The 22637-nt window shown below is 44.4% G+C and overlaps 1 protein-coding gene across 5 annotated transcripts in view; it reads left to right on the top strand.

Annotated features, from left to right (window-relative positions):
• Nucleotides 1–3610: 3610 nt before the first annotated feature.
• The window catches only part of SIN3A (SIN3 transcription regulator family member A), a 46447-nt gene continuing 27420 nt past the window's right edge, over nt 3611–22637 (top strand). For 3 of the 5 annotated variants that reach the window (XM_075273675.1, XM_075273673.1, XM_075273678.1), the window contains exons 1-5: nt 4141–5180; nt 17133–17344; nt 19611–19787; nt 19937–20043; nt 20673–20952. In XM_075273675.1, the coding sequence (XP_075129776.1) occupies nt 5060–5180; nt 17133–17344; nt 19611–19787; nt 19937–20043; nt 20673–20952 (897 nt within the window). In that variant the 5' untranslated portion in view covers nt 4141–5059. Of the gene's footprint in view, nt 3764–4140; nt 5181–17112; nt 17345–19610; nt 19788–19936; nt 20044–20672; nt 20953–22637 lie in introns of those variants that run through there. The other 2 variants (XM_075273676.1, XM_075273677.1) reach the window with 2 other exon arrangements.

Here is a 22637-nt window from a genome sequence, read left to right as displayed (position 1 = left end):
AATGGTTCTCTGAAGTATGTTATGCCATGCTGACTGCACTTGGGCACACAATTCAGCAAGATTGGCTGCTGGTGGTTCCTTTTGTAACTGCCAACAATTGATATCCCAGATGTGCTCAGAGACATGCCCAGAGATTCTGCAGGCAACGTCATTGGCAGTGCAGTTTGGCATTGTCCTGTTGAATAACAACTCCTGGCACTCTTTTGAGAAATGTCCGTACCACTGGTTCCACATCCGGTTCAATGCAATGCTAAGCTGTTAGTGTACCTGAAATAAAGAGTAGAGGGGTCCGACTACTGTACATTATGCCACTCTCAGAATAATCCCAGAAGTATGACCAGTGTGACGTTCCTTTGTGAAGACCTCGGTATGACATGGTCCATGTGGAAGCCAATCTCCGGCTATCTCAACAAAGACACAGCTGCCTCTTGCTGTGCACCATGATAGCTTTTGACAAGCAGTGGCATGAGGTCAATGCAACTCCTGTAGCTGGACATCTGACTTCTAGTCCAATGTTATGAAAATACCCTCTGATGGATTGTGTCTAGGGGTTCACTCTCCATGAGGCAACCTGAGGCGATGGCCTCAGGTGGCACCTCATTGATTGAAATGTGGGGCAGCATTTTTTTTTTTTAAATTGACAACTACTTATTGTGTAATTGCAATAGGTCGTGGGCAATAATTTTTACTCACCTTTCAACGCTCCTGCCCAGGTCTCCTTCCGCTGCGTCCATTAGGAGGTGCTGCACTTACGTCACAACAGCTTTTCTGAAACACAGCCATATTTATTCATTGGAAGAATTTCTCTGACCTAAGTGGTGACAATTTTTTCTTTCTATGTATAATGTATTGGTATATAGATATTCAATATCCCTTCAGCGCCAGAAGGGTGGGCCTTAATGCTCAGTGTCATCATTGGGTGGTAAGGAACGTTCCCCCGGTACAATGATATGGATGAGTACTGTAAGAGGGGGTTTCCTTATCACCCAACGATGACGCTAGTCAGTAAAGCCCACCCTTCTGACAGTGGAGAGATATAGGTCCCAAAACTAACTGCACCGATATCTCCAGCAGTGGGGCTTGCACCATTGGCAGCTTTCTAGCTAAATGTAATACTGCAGATGCTAGAGGACATCAAAGGTCCTCTTTAAATATGATTTAGAGAAAAACTACATTTGTGCAACATTCTTACAGGCTTTGTTTTTACGGCATTCATTGTGTAGCCAAAATGACATGTCACCTTTATTCTATGAGACAGTATGATTATAGCAATATCATTTGTGTGTGTGTATATATATATATATATATATATATATATTTACGTTTTACCTCTTAAAAAAGATAAATCCAAAGCTTTGCAAAAATAAAAAAAAGTTTGCATAATGCATCTTAATTGCAGGACTAGATGTACTTTTTATTTGTACCATTTTGGGGGAAGTCTATTGTTTTGATCTTTTTATATAAATTTTTATGTGAGGTGAAACAGTGTAGCAGTCCCAAAATTATCACGGGACACCAAGAGCTGCGGCATCTCAGGAACACTCTCTTGACCTTCTGCATCACCAGCCAATACAGACAGACTGTGAACTCAACAATTAAATGGTATATTCCTTACTGATTTGGGGGGAATAAAGATGCAAATATAAATTACTATTCCCAATGTCGCTCTATTCATATACCTACCGCAACTCACTAGACTATATAGAAACAATCCCTCAATATTCATGGGATTATTTAGTGGACAAAAAGATGCCATAGTCTCCAAGTAAGCGAATAATATTTAGACCATGCACCAAAACACACCAAATGGAGGGACACACAAAGTTATATATTATCCTAAAACCTCAACACAATTCACCTCGTCCACCTTCCCACTTATTTGTCCTCTTCTAATTCACCCTACAAGTTTATTCAAACATTTTCGTAAGATATATTACACTGTGGTTAGGGGCACCTGTAGTTTCATAACAGTCATCTTACTCTAGCACTACCTTAATATATGACTCGGATCTGTTCACTGTCTCTTCCTTAGTCTTTGGACGACCCAGACCTTTTCCCATGATATAAACACCCAGTGGTTTTGAATTTCTTCACCCAACACGAAATGCAGTTTCTATGTAGACCACATTTACCAAATCTATTACAAAAGTTTCACTGTATTGGCACAATAGACTCCATTCTTGCAAATTCCAACATAGGACAAGCTTTCCCTTGCTTCACTGTATAGACATTTCATCTTTGGTCAGCTTTGTCTAATTTTATGCCACTTTTTTGACACACAATGTCAGATCGAAAGTCTGCACCTCTGACTAAGTCAGAGAACCTTGGTCTAAATACAGTTTACTGCCATTATGAATGTGGAGTGAACCCCTTTAGACTGGGAAGACATGGGGTGAGTTTGCAGCATGACAGCCATGGGGGAATTGCTGGCAACTCACCTGTTGCAAGCTACATTAGTAGTATAGTGGATGAGATTGACACTCCCCACTGCAAGACTGCGGCCAGGAGGAGCTGTATGGAGTAAACATAGTAGCAATGATGAGGAAAGTAAAGTACAGCACTAAAGATTGTGTAGAGAATACACATGCGCAGACTCCACTTTTTTTCAACTACTCCTGGTTGCAACCTAGAAAAAAATGGAGGTCTTGGGACTCCCTACTTAGTCCCATGGGTGTCCCAGTGGTCAGACCCCACACATATAACACTTGAATAGTTGATAACTTATTCCTGGAATCTCCCTTTAAGACTTTTACAGAAGAGAAGGTTACTTCTTGGATATCATGCTCAGCACAATGTGGAAGTTTTTGGCGGCCCCTGTACTTCTGGCCATACATGGTAACTATGACCTATATGGCCCAGGCACACTTTCATGGCCGACAAGAACTCTAGTGTTTCCCTTCCTTACCACTTATAAGTATCCAAGTCCCTCCTGGTGACTGCTGGGGCGGTCACTGTCTGGCAGCTCTCCCTGCCATGTTGTGGGGGGGGGGGGAATATAATACAGGGGAGGGTCTGCTCCTCCTGCACTATATGCACAGTCCTGGTGCCCCAGTAGGCTTGGGGTGCACATACGGCTTGGGCATGTAACCCCCGGCTATGGCTGAGCCCTCCCCTCTGTAGCTCCGTCAGTTCTGTTGTCTCCTCCTCCAGTGTCCCCAGAAGCACATCAGGCACAGTCAGCAGCCGGCACGGCTACAGTCACTATGTGGCAGACGAGCTCGGTGCCATACTCAGCGCCTTATACTAGAGCCCCACATTGCACCTGCCCGGCCCCACCACCACAACAACCCTTCTGTTCCCCCAGCCTGCGCTCCTTTCTTATAGCAGGTAAACACCACCCGGAGGCGTGTCTCTCAGGGAGGGGGCGTGTTCTCCGCCGTTCCTCTTCTTCTTGGTAACATTCCACGCCCAGTTCTCCTGGTGACAACCACTAGCCTTAGAAGGGGGCGGTCCATGCTACATGATTGACGCGCAGTGTTGGGCGGGGCTTCTCTTTTCATTCCATTGACGGCCATTTTCCGCTTGCGCCTGCCTCCGGCACGGGGGCGGGGCTTCTTTTGCTGCCTACGCCCACAGCCGCTGAGCGCTTTGTCTCGATAACGTATTGGTTTATGCTTGTGATGGGCGTTTGTAGGTAGCCAATCAGGTGTCGCGCACGGTGGCGCCCTGTGCTGGGTGTCGGAGGCGGGATTTCCCCCGTGACAGAGAGAAACGGGTGGACGTTTACCGGAGACCGGAACCGAGCGGATAATCGTAGCGTGAGGTGAGACAGATTGTGCGGGCCGGTATACAAAGGGGGAGGGGAAGTGAAGGGCGGGTCCAGGACGCGCGGAGAGCTCTGGGCATACTCATGGGGTCTGCAAGGTGGCAAATGCACGGGTGGTAGTGGTGAAGGCGCCGGGGAAGAGGCGCGGGAGACTTGGCCATGCCGGGGTCTGATAGCTGAGGGGACACGACGGCGGACAGCGCGGTGTGAAATGTATTGAAAAAAGGGGGCGGGCGGCGATGATGCTGCTGGCTGCGACGGTGGAGGGGAGCTGAGGCTCACATACTGCCGAGGCCGGGGGACAGCTGCCTGTGCCGGGCCACTTCCGCGGTCCGCACCGTACAGCGGGTGAGCCGGTATTACGGACAGCCCAGTACGTGGTGCAGCACATGGACCGGAGCCGGTGGGTGAGGAGCCCTCCATATGGCGGACACTGGATCCGAGCTGTATGGAGGACATCCCAGCTGTGAGAGCCGCCTCATCCAGCAGCCCGACGTGTCTGTCTAGTAATGCCCTACATAGGGCGCCACATGTACACCCCGCTTGTCATAGTCCGGACCATCCCCCATCGTGCGCCCCGGTGCTGCCAGTGACAGTACATTACTAGCAGTGTATACAGGGACCAGTAAACACTGCCCAGGAGAGCAGTCTTCTGCCCTCGCTTTACGGCAGTATGCACGACCAGGTGGCTTGTAGCATACAGCTGCGCTATGGGAACATTCTCCACCGGGTGACTTAGCACGTTTACTGGATGCCCATATCGGGGAGATCTCCCCACTGAGCCGGTGACCCTCAAGTCACCCTGATGTGCTCGCACAGCGCCCAGAGCCGTCCGATAAGCGGGCATATGACGTTATGTACAAGCCTCTGTAGCTGACATCCAGCCCCGGAGACCTCTGCTAGTATGTGTGCTGGGAGACCGTGCTCTCTCCGTGCAGCCGCGCGGCTACCATAGCCACCACTGCTACTCGCAGGCCTGGGCTCCCTTTTTTACCATGTAAACACGACATAAGGAGGCGTGGCTAGTAAAAGGGGCGTGGTACTTTGAGCTTCTCTCGTACACTGTTGCGGTCCATGCCCAGCTCTGTGCATGGCAACCAATAGCTATGAAAAGGGGCGTGGTCTGGTTCCTGATTGACGTAGGACGGTGGGCGGGATATTCCTTTTCATTCCATTGACGGCCATTTTCCGTTCGCGCTTGCCCGGTAGTGCATGAGTTGGGGGCGTGGTCTGTGTCTCCGCCTTTATTACCTCCCTAGTGGTTTCATCCATGCAGTCGACTGGTTATAGTTTATGATAGACGGTAATCTTTGTCCAATCGGCTTTCGCGGCCAGTTAGAGGGTTCGGAGGTGGGATTTCCCCCTGTGACAGAGAAGAACGGGTGGACGCTTACCGGAGACCAGAACAGAGCGGGTAATCTTGGTGTTAGGTATAATAGATGTAGGCTGAGGTAGTGCTGGCTGTTCATGCACGTGGCGATGCTAGCTGCCTTGGATTATGAGAGAGAGTAGAGGAATCGGTTCTGACCTGTTCCTTGTTGGGGATCGGGCGATGCTGTGTGGGATCGTAGGGCTTGTGTTGGGCTGGGTGATGCTGATTGTGTTGCCGGTACAGTGTGCCGCCTCTCTGCTCTCTAGGGATAGCAGTGTTGTTGCCGGGCTGGTTTGTGCATGGTGGCTTGCTACATGTCCTGGGAAGGGTGTTATGTCCTGACCTCACATAGGGCACACAGCAAGATCTGATCACATAGAGATGCTTCAGGGATCCCTGGTTGTGGATGCTTCAGCTTCATCCACTTGATGCACCTTAAGAGTTAAGGAAATAGGTGCTGAGAAGTGCTGCCAGTCCCTGCACCATACCTGTAGTGTGAGGAGTGTCTGAGCACCGTGCACACCTGAAAGTTTAGCTCTAAGGAGTTCCCAATAAAAGTCCTTGACTTGTTGTTCAGCAGTCTGTATAAACTTTTACCTGTCAGCTTTAGGCCCGGTTCACATGTGCATCCAGGGAGTCCCCGAACGGAAACCTATACGCATTGAGAAGCGGTTACCTTAGGAAACCACACAGACCCCATAGACTATAATGGGATCTGCATGTTTTTCATGGAAACCACACAGACCCCATTATAGTCTATGGGGACTGCAGGTTTCCCAGGTAACAGCTTTTTAATGCGTATAGGTTTCCATTTTGAGGGTCCCCCAAGCATACTGTCCGAATGCAGATGTGAATGGGGCCTTAGACTGGGTCTAGACCTGCTGGAATTCCCACAGATCCATTGCATTTTACTGTTCAATACGTGTGGATGGGTTTCTTAAAACCACACCAAACTAGGAGTCTAAATCCAAGTTATATTGGACTTCACATGTAATGGACGTCTTTTACTGCAGAGTAGTTGTGGATTTGTGTCAGTATTTATCCACCACGTCTTGCTGTATTTACACACATTCATGACAGAAATTTCTGTGATGGTAACATTAATCTGTAGAAAATCATGTGCTTTTCCCAAACCAACCTCTTCAGATGAGAGGAATTAATTTTCAGTCACAGAGGTTTCTGCTGGAATGTCTTGCACGTGTGAATTCTGCCCAGTGCTGTAGTGCCTCACCACTCTTTACCACTGTATACTTGACCAATCTTCTATAAAGCTTATAACCTGTGTAGGCGCCATATTTATTGCCTATATGTCTCTTGTAGGAGTGCTGAAAGGGAAATGTATTATCCAATGGCCAGTAAAATGAGTAGGCCACCAATGCGTTTTATGGAAGAGCCAACTCTGCAGAGGGAGATTTGCTCTGGATATTGGACATCCTTAGAGAGAATATTAACAGCATGAGAATACCGGTTGTCTAGTTGACTAATATTTGGAGGGCCTTAGCTCATGGCTAGAACAAATAGACTGTCCCAGTTATTGCTGCGACACCATCATCAGCATTGGGTTAGGGGTATCCAGACTGAGAGAGCATTGGAGATCCAAGTGTATAGCATGTCAGTTATACCTACAGAAGTGCTCTTATTTTCCATATAGATATAATTGGGGGAGAAGGCCCACTTTCTGTGAAAAATGTTGCGGGAAAAAAACCATGATGTGTTTCTGCAGCATTTTCTGTAGCACTTCGCTATGGTGGGGCCTTAGTTTTAGGCTAAGGCCCCACAGGGTGTTCCACAGCAAAAAAGTGCTGCCGGAAAGACAGTGGCGGCAACACATCAAGGTTATTCCTGCAGCACTTTAGACAGAAAGTTTGCAGAAGTTTCCTCTATGGACTTTCTCTTTCAGTTATGCCTGTGGGGAAACTGCTGGTGTTTCCATAGGTATAATTGACATGCTGCGATGTCCAAAACTTCATGTGTCTTTGAAATCGTGGCGTGTCTGCAGCGCAGTTTTTACTGCAAAGTGGGTATGGGATTCGCTAGAATCCCATCCACTTTGCCCTTATTGTAAAATGCAGCGATTTTTCCCAAGGGATCTCTGCCGTAGTCAAATTGTGGCATTTACGCCACGTGGGGTCCTGGCCTTTAGCTAAATCCCCATGTTGCAGAAATGCATCTTTTTTTGTTGTTGTTGTGGTTTGTTTGAGCCAAAGCCAGGAGCAAAAGGTAGAAGCATAAGAGTATGCTATATATTTCCCATTCGTTTGTAGCGATTTTTGGCTTTGGCTCAAAAAAGCTGCAAAATCTGCAACAAAAAAAAGCTCTCATCTCAGCCTTAAAGGGGTTGTCCCATCACAAGGATCCTATCTATACTGCTGGTTAATGTGGATGTAAGACGTTTCCTAAATACATTGCTTCAGCAAAACTGATTTGTTTGTCCAATATATTACTTTATTCAATTCTTTGTGGCCACAGCCCTGACTTAGCTGCTCATGAGTCAAGTGATGTATCTGCTGCTCTCAGGGGGGAGGGAGGAGGGGCTAAGTGCACGGGAGCAAGCCTGTGTATCTAGCTATTCCTGTGCCTACACCACATGACCTAGCTTACTGTTAGCAGATAGGGGAGAGGAGCTGCTTGCATTTCTTCTGTTCTCCCAGTTATCAGGCTAGCTAATTCAATTGTGTTCATTATGGCAGAGACAGGCAGTCTCTGTATGTAACACAGAATGGAGTTGCTGCTGCCTGTACTTCATAGTCCAATATGGGTGGGCGGAGCTACACATGAATTTGGGGGCGGAGCTAAATGGCAGGTTGCGTGTGAAACCCCGCCTACCAAATGATGCAAGAAACCAGGAAGAAAGAAGATTTTACAGCAGTAAAGACTGATGAGTATATGAGGTGGGAATACCCCTTTAAGCCAGGGCCCCACGTGACTTAAATAAAACTGCGTCATTTTATAGTCCCTGCAAAGTGGATGAGACTATCGAATCCTGTCCATACATTGCAGAAAAGCAGAATTTTCAAAAATCGGTCACGCTTTGTAAGTCGCACCATGTCAATTATACCTATAGAAATGCCGGCTCTTTCCCTATAGGTATAATGGAAACCTCTGTGGACTTTCTGTGAATAGCGCTGCAGTAAAAACTGTGATGTGTTGCTTCTGTGTTTTGGTTTTTTTTTTTTGTTTTTTGTTTTTTTTTTTGCTGCAGCCCACTACATGGGACCTTCGCCCGAGGCCCCATGTTGCGGAAACCCAGTTTTTTTGTTGTTGTTGGAGATTTTGCTGTGGTGGTTTGAGTCAAAGCCAGGATTGTATTGAGCAGAAGGTAGAGGTATAAGAACTTCCTATATATTTCCCATTCCTTTTGTAGCCACTCTTGGCTTTGGCTAAAAAAAAACTGGCAAAATCTGAAACAAAAAAAACTGTTTCTGCAACATTTGGCCTTGACCTCAAGGAGTTTTCTAGGACAACTAAAATCACAGCCTATCCTTAGTGTTAGTCTTACTTTAGGGGGGTAACACACTGTGTACCTGTGATGTGGCTATAGCTGCATCCTGTCCCAGGCCGCCGGTGTTTCTCTTATATAATATTACAAGGTGTGGTTTAGCTGCTACCAACACAGCCTATATTGATATGCAGGTAAAAGTAATAGTCACTGTCTTACACAGAAGTGAAACGCCAGGGACAGGATGCAGCTATACCTACATCCCAAGTACAAGGTATTAGGGTGGTAAAACACTGTGTATCAGTTACCTTTATTATCATCCACTACCAAAAGGTCAAAGCTATATCTGAAACAATATTGTAGATCGGTGTCATGTAAGTGAATAAGCTGTAATATTAGACACGATCACCACCAGTCGTTTAGAGCTGCTGTCTGTCTGGGGTAAATGATGCTAGACCCTCAACAATATGGCCTATCCTAAGCAGTCCCAAAGATCAGGAACCTCCAGCTTACACTCAAAGTACAGTACAAGTATTTTTGTGATATTTCTATGAATGATGCTGCTGCTGTCATCTGTGACGCAAGCACTGAGGTGAACAGGAAAGCACCTGTGCAATGGTGCCATCATTTCTATAAGTCATGTGGGGATATATGTATTCTTGGTTTGGTACCAGCTACAGGAAACTTCTTCCTTTTTGATAGACTTTCCTTCAGAATCATTACCTACTACACCTGGAAACCAGGAGCTGCAACTGGATAAGGCTCACTGTAACCATTTAAATCTGCTATTTCTCTGCTCAAGTAGAAAAGCAAAAGAGTGGATGTTCTGTCCACCGATTTGACATTAGCAGAGATGACTGGTCACTCTACATGTGGAAAGGGAGAAAAGGAAATTTATTTCACATGTATAATAGTGCAGGTACGATAGACGTGCAGTATGACCTCTAGAATTCTTGGTGAAGCTGTTAGCAGCTCTTCCCTTGTGTTTATAGCACATTGTAGAACGAACAATGAACTAGGGTCAGAAAGGTGATAAGGAAAGTGCTCAAAGGCTTTTTTTTTTTTTTTTTTTTACCTAGAGGGAAAATGCCGATAGTTTTGGAAATCGCTACGTGTCCGAGCGTGTATTTTAATACAAAGTGGGGATAGGATTTGCTAGAATGCCATCCACTCTACTGTGACTGTAAAATGCTGCGTTTTTCTTCATGGCGTTTCTGCGACAGGAAAACCGCGACATTCACACCATGTGTTAAATATACCTGTCACATCATTTGTTTGGCAATTTGGGTTAAGCTGTCTGTGAGTCTGTACACATAAGAGGAATAACACTATATCTACTTATGATGTGACCTATAGCAGTGATGGCAAACTTTTTAGAGACCTGCCCAAACTACAACCCAAAACCCACTAAATTATCACAAAGTGCCAACACGTCAATTTAACCTTAATACTGTGCGGATCCACAATTGTGGACAGTTGCAGACCCGCAAAATACAGTCGTGTAAATGGGACTTTACAGAGCTTTCAATTATGCAAACAATCTTGTACTGAAAGGTAAAGGTCTCTGCATTTGGTACTTTAGAACAATTAAAGGGATCCTATCATTTAAACACTTTTTTTTTTCTAGTTGACACGTTGGAATAGCCTTAAGAAAGACTATTCGTCTCCTACCTTTATCAGTCGCCTCCGGCCCGCCATTCGGTAGAAATACCGGTTTTTACCAATATGCAAATGAGTTCTTTTGCAGCACTGGGGTCGTCCCCAATGCTGCCAGAGAACTCTCTCCAGCAACGCCTCCATATTCAACAGCAACCGCGTCTTCTTCTGGCTGGGGTCACCCTCCGCTATTGCGCGCATGCTCAGTACGCTACTGTAGTTCTCCATAGAACTACAGGAGCGTACTGTGCATGTGCGCAAGAGCAGAGTGTGACCCCAGCCGGAAGATGAAGCGGTTGCTGTTGAAGATGGAGGCGTAGCTGGAGAGAGTTCTCTGGCAGCAATGGGGCCTGTCCCCAGTGCTGTGAAAGAACTCATTTGCATACCGGTGAAAGCCGGTATTTCTACTGAATGGTGGGCCGGAGGCGACTGATAAAGGTAGGAGACAAATAGCCTTTCTTAAGGCTATTTCAATGTGTCAGCTAGAAAAAAAAGTGTTTAAATGATAGGATCCCTTTAAAGAGGACCTGTCGTGGTTTGGGGCACAGGCAGTTCTATATACTGCTGGAAAGCCAACAGTACGCTGAATGCAGCGCACTGTCAGCTTTCCCGATCTGTGCCCCGGGTAAAGAGATTTCGGTCCCGGTACCGTAGCTCTTTACAGTCAGAAGGGCGTTCCTGACAATCTGTCAAGAACGTCCTTCTCCACAGCAGCGCCTATCCCGCTGTACAGTGTGAGTGGAGAGGAACGCCCCCTTCCTCTGCTCACAGTGCTTGTCAATAGACAAGTATTAGGAGGGAAGGGGGGGGCGTTCCTCCCCGCTCATACAGTACAGCGCTATAGGCGCTGCTTTGAAGAAGACCGTTCCTGACTGACTGTCAGGAACGCCCTTCTGACTGTAAAGATCTATGGTACCGGGACCGAGAGCTCTTTACCCGGGGCACAGATCGGGAAAGCTGACAGTGCGCTGAATTCAGCGCACTGTCGGATTTTCAGCAGTATATAGAACTGCCTGTGCCCCAAACCATGAAAGGTCCTCTTTAATGTTCACTATTTACATAGCACAGGTCCTGTTTTATAGTGACCCTATAATGTGATTACAGCCTGTACTAATATCATGACTACTATAAAATCATATATCATATAAATAGCGAAGGGGCTCCCAGACAGTACAATCCGTCCCACAGTGCATTTGCACATACAGCTGAAAGAAGTGATCGCTCACTAACGGGGAATTCCTCGTTAGTGAGCGATCAGAGCAATGGCACGCCCTCTCTGGCACATGTGCTATAGATTTGCCATCACGGACCTATAGGGTACAAATCAAATTGCAGAATATATGTGTAGTTTCAAGTTCTATCTGTGTTGGGGAAGACCAGCTACCATACACTGCGCACAGAGAGAAGAGGAGAATCAGTACTTTAATTGTATCTCTCTCACTCAGGAATAGCCGCAGGACATACATAGAGAAGCAAATAATGTACTTTGGCTGTGATAAGCTCCTATTTAGCTGAAGCATCGGCTAGCCATCCATTTACATAGATATCATTGTGGGCTTTATGTGACTTATGACTAAGATATATGATGAGCAGAAATAGTAGTATTCCTCATGAATACAGCTTATCCTGAAAAATCAGAAGGCACAATTAATACACTTAAAGGCTGGGACCCCACGTTGTGAGAACGCAGTTGGTTGATCGTGTTGGAAATACTGTGGCAAAAAAAAACCCCACTGTTCACCTTACCTGCAAAATGGATAGGATTCTGGCTAATCCCACCCACACATTGCAGAAAAAATCACAGCACGCCAGTTAAACATACGGAAATGCTGGTGTTTTGTGACTAAGTATAATAGGGACAGAAAGTCTGCAGAGGAAAACTCTGGACATTTTGTAAAAAAAAAAATGCTGTGGAAGAAACGCTTTGCGTTTCCACAGCCTTCTTTTTTTTTTTTTTTCTGCGACTCACTATGTGGGGCCTTAGCTAAAATGTTTTATTATTTTACGTCATCAAAATTTTTTAGTGTATTATGTGTCTGTGGTATATAGCTGTCATTACAGGGTTGGCATCCACTACTGGATGGATATTGGATGGCAGACTATGCTCCATTCCTTTCATTGGGACCATTGGAGTTAGCTTTGCTCTGATTGGAAAACCCCTTTTAAATTAACTGATTTACATTTAAAAAATTAAGAAAAAATTAGTAAACAAATTTAGTAAATTTTCCTCAGTTTTTTTTTTTTTCAATTTGAACTACGTTTATTTAAAATAGTACAAAAGCAACATTGGTTGCACAAGAACATTGCTTATACCTGTGGGATAGGCCAAGGCCTACATCAAGTTAACTTCATAATAAAATGGCTATAATAGCAGCTGAAACTGAGCCATGGTGCCATGACCCACTGAAATTTATAGAAGTCATGGCTTCCTTCCTCCGGCCTCACACAGATCCGTCTACACAAAGGCTGCAGGACGAATCTGTAAGAAGAAAAGTCATAAAGTGTCAAGGCAGAATTACACCACAGCCCCCATGGAGTATTCTCTTAATAAACTGTTTGGTTGTAGGGAAGAATTGAGCTCACCAGTTTCCTCCATATGGACAAAAGAAGGTGGAGGAGCCATCCATCTTAAAGAAGACCTTTCATCACTTGGGATACATGCGGTTTTATATACTGCTAGAAAGCCGACAGTGTGCTGAATTCTGTGCACTGTCGGCTTTCACGATCTGTGCCCCCGGTGAAGAGCTATCGGTGCCGGTACTGTAGTTCTTCACCGTCAGAAGGGTGTTTCTTACAGTCTGCCAGGAACACCCTTCCTCACAGCTGCGCCTATAGCGCTGTACTGTGAGAGCAGGGAGGAATGGCTCCCCCAGTACTCGTCTATGGACGAGTACTGTGAGGAGAAAGAGGAGGCGTTCCTCACCACTCACAGTACAGCGCTATAGGCGCTACTGTCAGGAGGGGCGATCCTGACTGACTGTCAGGAACGCCCTTATGACAGTCAAGAGCTACTGTACAGGCACCGATAGCGCTTCACTGGGGGCACAGATCGTGAAAGCCGACTGCACTAAATTCAGCGCACTGTCTGCTTTCTAGGCAGTATATAAAACCGCATGTGCCCCAAGTGATGAAAGGACCTCTTTAAAGGGAGTCTGTCAGCACCAAAACATGTTAATAAATCAGCCCTAGTACCTTAAAGTACTCAGGATCAGTGCTATAGTTTGTAGAATGGCTGCTTGATTTTGACAAATAAAGATAACGGCTTTGAATTCCTATATAAGTAAGTTAAGAGTGCATTGTGGTTGTTTTGTGGGTCAGCTGAGCATTGCAGGGAGATCTTCCTCTTGGCCAATACTCCTTTCAGCTACACTGATGTAATCAGAGCAAGAAGATGATCTTGGTGCGATACACAGCCGACCCACAACATACCCTCAATACACTCTTAGCTTTTATAAGAGTAAAAAGCAGTTTTGTCTTATGTCAAAATCAAGCAGCCATTTTACAAACAAACTATAGCTCTGAGCGCTGTAAGGTACTAGCGCTGGTTTGGTGCTAACAAACGAGGACCTTTCATGTCCTCAGGCACATGCAGTTTTAGATACCGCTAGAACGTGCACTGTCGGCTTTCCTGTTATGTGCCCCGTCGGCTTTCCTGTTATGTGTCCCGGGGCTGGAGATATTCTTGCCATTATAACCGCAATAATCTCAGCCCACTGTCAGAAGGGTATTCCTGACAGTCTAGCTGGGCTGTGAGGAATGCCTTCCCTGACAGTACTCGTCCATCCATGCACTGTCAAAGGGGACGTTCCCTACTGCACAGGAATGACACTAAGCTGTGAGGAACGGCTCCCCCCTTAAGACCCATGTTGCTGATGTTTTTTTTTTTGTTTTTTTTTGGGGGGGGGGGGGTTTGGTGCAATTTATATTTCTTTTTTTTTTTTCTGCAGTATTTTGAGCCAAAATGAAGAGTGGTTTGAAGGAAAGGGAAATATTAAGGAAGTTTTTATACTTCTACCTTCTGTTAAATCCAATCCTGGATTTGGCTACTACAGCAAAATCTGCACAAAAAAGGCAGCTTTTCATCAACGTGGAGCCTCAGCCTAATGCTGGCTTTGTACAAGTGGATTCAATCCATGACCTACAGACCAGATGTTGGGACTGAACATTGAGTGAGCGGACCTGGAACCTGGCATCATATTGATATAATGCTAGAAGTCCCTGTTTCCTCACTACTATACTGTATTGTACTGTAATCATGTTAAGAGTAACCTCATATATCACTATGATGCGGGAAGTCTGGGTCCCAGCTCAGTTTTTGGTCCATATCTCATCAAAATTATTAAGATTTTTTTTTTTTTTTTTGGCTGCATATCACTTTCATAGTATGTTCTTTGTAATAAATTTGGTGTAGACTACTCCAGTAGGATTTAAAAAATAATAATTTTTTTCAGACTGAAAAGAAATGACAGTGGTTTTTATAAATGTGGGCCTTCTACTTCATCTAACACTTGAGCGCATGTGTCTGTTGTATTAAATGCACACTATGAATAAAAACTGCCTCTGGTAATAAGGGCTGCAGTGTAGTTTACCACATTTTTTGTTGAATGTATTAAGTGCATAAAGATAAGTAAACTTGTATTATATCTCATAGCCTCTACCAGCACACAGATTTGTCTAGGCTAGATGTGTATTGCATTCTGTATGCTCTTCTGTTTCTCAACCTCAGGTATGGCGAAACATTACTTTCCTCTGGGAAAGTAAACAGAAGGATTTCACACTTCCTACAGTGTGTATTTACCAAAGTGTCACTGAATTAATGTGTGAAGATTTGTGGCGAAGTGCAATACTGCATTTGTTTAGTGTTCGAGAAATCCACAAATTGCAAGTAGTCGACCAAACCTCTACACAAAGCCTCCACCCCAAAAAAGCTCATTACCAGAACTAAATAGAACAATCATTTCTAGTCAGAATACTGTTACACATCTAGGTCTCGGGGCAATGACCGAGCAAGTGTAGCAGCAACTACATACTTCCAAAGTCCCCCCTCACCTATAGCACATGATATGCTCATAAGATTTAGGGCTAGTTCACATGGAGTGTTTTGGCAGCGGATTTTGATGTGGAATCCGCCTCAAAATCCGCTGCCAAAAATAGCTCCCATTGACTTCAATGGGAGCCGCTAGCTTCTTTTTTCTGCTAACTAGTAGCGTAAAATAGAAGCGAGCTGCCCTATCTTGCCACGGATTCCACGGGGCTCCGGCCCATTCATTTGGACCTAATCTGAAGCGGAATGCCGCGACAGGATGCAGCCGCGACAGAATGTGTACATATGGAATTCATGTAACTACGTGTGAACTAGCCCTTATAGTTCAGACTGCAAAATCAAAATATGTAAATGGTTGTTTATTAACCACTTCCGGACCGCCCATAGAGTATAAACGTCCGGGAAGTGGTTGCCTAGTTCTGACAGGAACAATCAGATCGTCCAATCAGATCACAGCAGCTGCACGGAGATCGTGCAGCTACTGAAGCTGGGAGCCGGCTGTAACTTCAGCCAGAGCTCCCAGAGAGATGGCAGGGAAGGTTTATTCCCTTCCCTGCCTTCTCGATCGCTGTGTATACAGCACTCAGTGAGCACTGTATACACTGCTATGGGCGCAGCCATGATGCGGCCGCCCTGTGACCCGGCGGTCACGTGATCCGCCGGTCACGTGATCCACCGGGCTCAGTGTCTTATAAGAGCTGCTGGGTCCTACAGGACCCAGATCAGCTCTGTAAGTCTAAAGAACAGTGTGCAGGAGGCTGGATTCCTCCTGCAACTGAGGCTAAATGTAGCAGCCTCAGTTATAGGGGAAATCAGCCTCCAGTAGAAAAAAAAAATGATCAGATATCCCCAAAGGTCTCTTAAGACCTTATGGGGACACAATCTGGAAAAAGAAAAAAAATGAAAAGAAAATAATTTTAAAAAGAAAGAAAATAATACACTAATAAAACGCTGTTATTAAAGGTTATAGCCCCACCCCCGACAACACTATACAAAATAAAAATTACTGTAATGGAGAGGAAAAACTATTTTATGAAGTTTTTTAGTAGTGCTTTGTGTTATTAAATAAAAAATAAATAAAGTGAAAACTAGACACAATTTCCCTCCTATTATGTTTATATTTTCCCGGATATAAAAAAAATTAAAACACATTCGAAAATAAAAACAACATAGAAATAAAGCCCTATGTGTCCCCGAAAAAAGAAGCAAAAATTAGTTGAATGAGACATACGGGGAAAATGTTACAGCCCTCAAAACTGCGCATACAAAAAACCCTGAAAATGTGTCTGGTCCTGGACCACAAATTAGCCCGGTACTGAAGTGGTTAAAGGGGCTCTATCATTGGAAAAAGTCATTTTTAACTAATCACATCCTTGCATAGCCATTAAAATGTCTATTCCACACCTACCTTTAGTATGTAAATTGCCTCTGTAGTGTTTGAATAAGGCCGTTTTTATGCATATGCTAATTAGCCACGGAGCACAGGAAGTTGTCAGCCAGCTCTCCTCTCCCTGCTGTGTATGAGAGCAGGGAGGAGGTGTCAGCAGCAGCAGCCTGTGCTTTAGATACAGAAGACCGTGCACAGAAAGACTAATTAGCATATGAATAAAAACAGACTTATTCAAAATCTACTGAGGTGCTTTATATACAAAAGGTAGGTGTGGAATAGCCTTTCTAAAGGCTATGCAAGTATGTGATTAGTTAAAAATGACTTTTTCCAATGATGTAGCCCCTTTAAGAGCATCAAATTAGCCAAGGTTTAAGGGAGATATGATTATTGGGATTAACAATAGTTGCATGTCATTCGTGTTCAGCTACCTGTATGTCTCTTACAGTGACTATTATCTCTTCAGAGGGACATCACTGGCACCCGACTATGTTTTCAGGATGAAGCGAAGACTGGATGACCCAGAGCCAGCACCCTATCCACCACAGCCACGGCGCATCACTGAACCATTTGCCCATCAACACCGTGTTCTTGCTCCGGCCCCTCCTGCTTATGAATCGCAGTCTGATGCCATGCAGCCCGCAACGGGCATCCAGTACTCTGTGACACCTGGATATCAGGTAACGCATAATTCTGTATTCATTAGTATGAATGCGCAGCCTAAATATCACAGTTGTCCAATCTATATCTCATGTTTTTGCTAGACAGTTCTCAGGAACCCATTCTCAGAGGCTTTTACCACTAACACTTACTTCAGAGCCGCTATTTAAAGCAACCTTTTAAGAGGCAACCTTAGGGGCCATACATGTCACATTTCTAGCATCTATTTTTTTGTCTTTTTTTTTTTTTTTTTGAGTAAGCTCACAACCATAAACAGAAGTACTTAGCCCACTGAAGAGAAATAAAGTATATGCAGCCCTGCTCCTGAAGCATATAACAAATCCTACCAAAAAAAATGGACCACAAAAAAAAAAATAAAAAAAAAAAATACACAGATCTGTAGAACCGTCAAACACATATCTCCTAGTCAAAGGCTTGCTTTGGTGAAATAACTGTCGGGTGCCTGCCAAGCAGCAGTTCATGATGTGATGAGTATTAGTGTTGAGCGAGTAGTATTCGATCAAATACCTCACCGGCATAGGCATGCGTATAATCCGCCGAACACCAAGGGGTTAAACGCTTCGAATATTCGGCCGATTACACGCATGCCTATGCCAGCGAGGTATTCGATCGAATACTACTTGCTCAACACTAATGAGTATGTAATAGGATTTGGGACAAATTTATGAAGACTTGTTTTTATTGTCAGTCTTCATAACCCCTGAACTGGAGTGTGAGCCTCATTTATGAAGAGGCGAAAACCTTCACACATATTTGCCACGTTCCCGTTTTGTGAAAGTGGAAAAGTAAGGTGCAGAAATGGAGTCTTTTTTTCTTCTTCTTTTTTTTGCACAAAATTCTGATTTGCTCAAAAAATTACCACTTATTTCTATGGGACACGTAGCACCATGGGTTTAGACCTGGCCACTAGGAGACAGACACTAGGGAAATGAAAAGCTAACTGTCTCTCACTGATCTTTTCTGTTGTTCGGACTAGAGATGAGCGAGTACTGTTCGGATCAGCCGATCCAAACAGCACGCTCGCATAGAAATGAATGGACGTAGCCGGCACGTGGGGGGTTAAGCGGCCGGCCGCCGTCAAAGCGCAAGTACCAGGTGTATCCATTCATTTCTATGGAGTGTGCTGTTCGGATCGGCTGATCCGAACAGTACTCGCTCATCTCTAGTTCGGACGCTTTGTTAGTTCTCCCTGAGGACCCTTGCAAAGGCCTGCCTGCTTCCATCTTCCAATAGGTTTGGTCTGAGATTCAGGAGACCTACCAGTTTAAGGGTAGGGCTCTCCGCTTCCATGTAACGGCTCTCTCCAGTTGTTGTATCTCCTCGGGCTGTCAGCATTTTTCTTCTGCTTCTCAAGTCTGTAAGGCTCTCACTGGTCCTCCATCTACTTTCTATGATTTTCACCAGATCCATTCTGTGGACTCTGCCAATGCCAGTTTGAGTTGTAAGTTTTTGCAAGCGGTCTAGCGCTAAAGGTTTGCATGGTCGTGTGTTGTTCCCACCCTCTGGGACTGCTTTAGGACATCCCATGGTGCTATCCCCTTCCCAGTGAAAAAAATGGTATTTTTGTACTTGCCGTAAAATCCTTTTCTCATTGTATTCACTGGGGGACACAGATCCCACCTTTGTTTTTCACCTGCCCGACCTATGTTGGTTCCATGTTTCATTGTGTCTCTCTCCTACTGCTATGATACAAACTGATTCATGCATAGTGCTGTAGCAGGGTATAGCCTGGAGGTGGAGCAGACAGCTTTTTATTCTCCTTCAAGTGGCCAGGTCTATACTCATGGTGCTGTGTCTCACAGTGAATACAACGAGAAAAGGATTTTATAGTGAGTACAAAAATCCAATTTTTTTTTTTTTTATGCCTTGCATACCTGGCTTACAAGGCACAATAAATCTGCCCCACTGACTTTGTTTGCCACCTGTCTAATGCACTACAGCAGTATTATGCATAAAGGAGTCAATCAAATATTCTATAAACCATTTATTATTATATACCATGTAATATTGCTGCTCTTGATTATTGTTTTTTGTTACCATTGGATTTATTTTATCCATCATCAGATCAGTACATTTCGTTTTAATGATATGATAATAAAGACTATTTATATTTTGACATTCTGCGGCCATTTATGTGCTGCATTATTTCTTTGTAAAATTGTTCTTTAAACTTTTAAGGGATAGCCAGCCATTTGCATCAATTACATGGAGTTTCTAAACTTTTCTCCTCATCCGTTTTAATGTTTGTTGTTAATTTCTTCTCAGGTTTCAACAGTGCCTCAAAGTTCTGGCAGCCATGGACAAGCAGCTCTTGCAGCAGTACATGGAGCTCATCATCACAGCAACCCAGTGCCAGGCCATGGGGGTCCTGGGGTTCAAAGCCATCCACATACAACCCCACCAGCTGCACCTGCTCAGGGTCAGCAGTTCCAGAGACTAAAGGTACAAGGAGTTAAAATAGTTACATCATCCACTGAATCTTCTTGATTCCTTTACATTGTATGTGAATTCTTCCCATAGTATATGCTTTATTTGCAACCTTCAGTGGACCTGAAATAGCAGATAAAAGTGTAATTTTAATTTTCTTTCAGGTGGAAGATGCACTTTCTTACCTGGATCAGGTTAAACTGCAATTTGGCAGCCAGCCCCAGGTTTACAATGATTTCCTTGACATTATGAAGGAGTTCAAATCTCAGAGGTAATTTGTTCACCAAACTGCCGTGTTCACTTGCATCATTTTTCAAGGCCATAGTATAAAGCAAGAACCTGCTTTAGGCTAAGGTGTCACGTAGACAAATGCAGGAAAAAAATAAGCAGCGGAAACGCGTCACTTTTTTTTTTTCCATTGAGTTTTTGCAGATTTTTCCTCTGAAGACTTTCTGCCCATATTATATCTATGGAAAACACCAGCATTTCCACAGGTATTATTGACATCCTGCAATTTTCAATAAAGCAGGTGTCTGAAAATACAGCTTTTCTGCTGCAGATTTTTTTTTTTAAAGTGTGGATGGGATTAGCCAGAAACCCATCCACTTTGCATGTACTGTAAAATACTGCATTTTCACAACGTGGAGCCTCAGCCTTATACTTATTTCTACTGCTCTTGCTCTGAATAGTAAGTTGATCACCTCATAACTACTATTAAGTCTGTTTTGTAATTTCCATGTATAATGTGACATTACAGTAGAAATTAAACACATTGTGGATCTCTTCAGGGTGCCACATTTTACAGTTGTAAGGTGTTCAACACTTCCATTATCCAACTGTATCTGAAAAATCTCTAAAGACTATATAGGCTTACTTTTTTTTTTCCCTCATTCTTTCCAGTATTGACACTCCAGGGGTCATCAGTCGGGTTTCCCAGCTGTTCAAAGGCCATCCAGACCTCATAATGGGTTTTAACACATTTTTGCCACCTGGGTATAAAATAGAGGTTCAGACAAATGACTTGGTAAATGTCACAACACCTGGCCAGGTACACCAGATTACAACCCATGGTCTTCAGCCCCCCGTCCCACAGGTTCCTCCGCCTTCACAACCATCCACACAGACTGCTCCTCCTCCAGTGCACCCAACTCCTCCACCAGCCCCAGCAAAAATTAATAAGGTAAGTGCAATATGTGACTTCTAACATATATTGGAAAATGGAGAGAAAAGGTGAATTACAGTGCTAAATTAAAGGCTAGAGTGTTAATGCTGCTCTTCAATTGAGAAATTTCACCTTAAATAATCCGATCATTCTGTGAGACCACTGACCTGTTGTGCAGAACATCGCAGTCACTTCTATCTAGCGCTGTGTTGGAGTTTCACAATTTTTTCATATTTCTGTATGTATATGACATAATACAATGAGTCACATTTTGCTGCCAGGACAAGACTCACACTTAACAAAAGCAAATAAAACCAGAATTAAAAAAATAAAACAATAATATCCTAACCCACACTCTTATTCATGATATTTTGTATAAGGTATTGCAAAACTGGAGACTCGCTACTTATACTAAGGGGAAAAATATTTGCAAGATATATGTTTTTTCTTCTACCTCTTAGTGGAAATAAAGTCCTTCTCTAAATCCACAGAGGAGATTTGTACACCTAATATCTTAACCACATATACACAACCAGTTATTAAAATTTATGATGCTTTAATATGATCTCCTCATCTAAAGTCTATCCCTACTATTCTAGCTGCAGCATGCGTGTAACGCCATGATGTCGTTGGTGTCAGTGTATAACCAAGTATGTCTCCTGTGAAATTGTCTGTTTTCATATACTTTGTCATGTCATACATTGATTTCTGTGATACACTGTTAGTTTTACTTACCGTATATACTTGAACATAAGCCGACTTTTTCAGCACCGTTTTCATGCTGAAAAAGCTCTCCTCGGCTTATACACTAGTCAGGGTCCACAGAGCACAGAAAACTGGAAGGACCCGGAAGGGGGAGGTCCTTTAGTGCTACTGCTCTGTGATTGGCTTGTCATGAGGTCACGTGACTGTGATGTCATCAAAGGTCCTGTAGCCACTGGTATGTAACATCTGCAGATAAGGTTGAGTCTAAATCAGGGGTCTCAAACTTGCGGCCCTCGGGACGAAAGTTTGTGGCCCCCGCGCAGCTCCCTGCATGTCCTGCTATAGTCATCTTTCGGCCGCCACACAGACACTCCTCCAATAGTCAGGTGACGTCTGACGTCACACACAGGTCCTTGAGTCTTAAACTTCAGCAGTACTAGGTTTCCACTGATCACCTGACTATTGGAGGCGTGTCTTAGTGTGCTGGCCGAAAGATGAAGAGATGTAGTACTGAGAGGAATGTGAGGTGGAGTGTGTGTGTGCGTGCGCCAGTAACCTAAGGGCAGAGATGGAGGGGGGGACGTGAACCTGGGGTCACAGATGGAAGGGGGACATGAAAATGGGGGCAGATGAAGGGGGTATCTGAAATTGGGGCAGATGGAGGGGAATATGAAAATGGGGGCAGATGGATGGGACACAAAACTGGGGACATAAAATGGGGCAAATGAAGAGGGATATCAAACTGGGGGAGAAATGGTGGGAGGCGATGAAACTGAGGGTAGATGAAGGGGGGCACTTAAACTGGGGACAACTGGAGGGGGCATTAAACCGTGGGAGTAGCTGGAGGGGGACCTGTCTGCCTCTAGTTGTCCCCAGTTTATTGTCACTGTCCACCTGCCCCTACGGTTTAATGTCTGCTTCTAGCCTCCTGAGTTTAATGTCCCCCTCTAGTTGCCCCCAGTTTAATGTCCCACTTCAGCTGCCATTAATTTATTGCC

Source organism: Leptodactylus fuscus, chromosome 5, assembly GCF_031893055.1.
Source record: "Leptodactylus fuscus isolate aLepFus1 chromosome 5, aLepFus1.hap2, whole genome shotgun sequence".
In the NCBI taxonomy this organism is placed as follows: Eukaryota; Metazoa; Chordata; class Amphibia; order Anura; family Leptodactylidae; genus Leptodactylus; species Leptodactylus fuscus.
The sequence above is the reverse complement of the archived record's forward strand: the minus strand, read 5'-3'. Positions and strand labels throughout refer to the sequence as shown.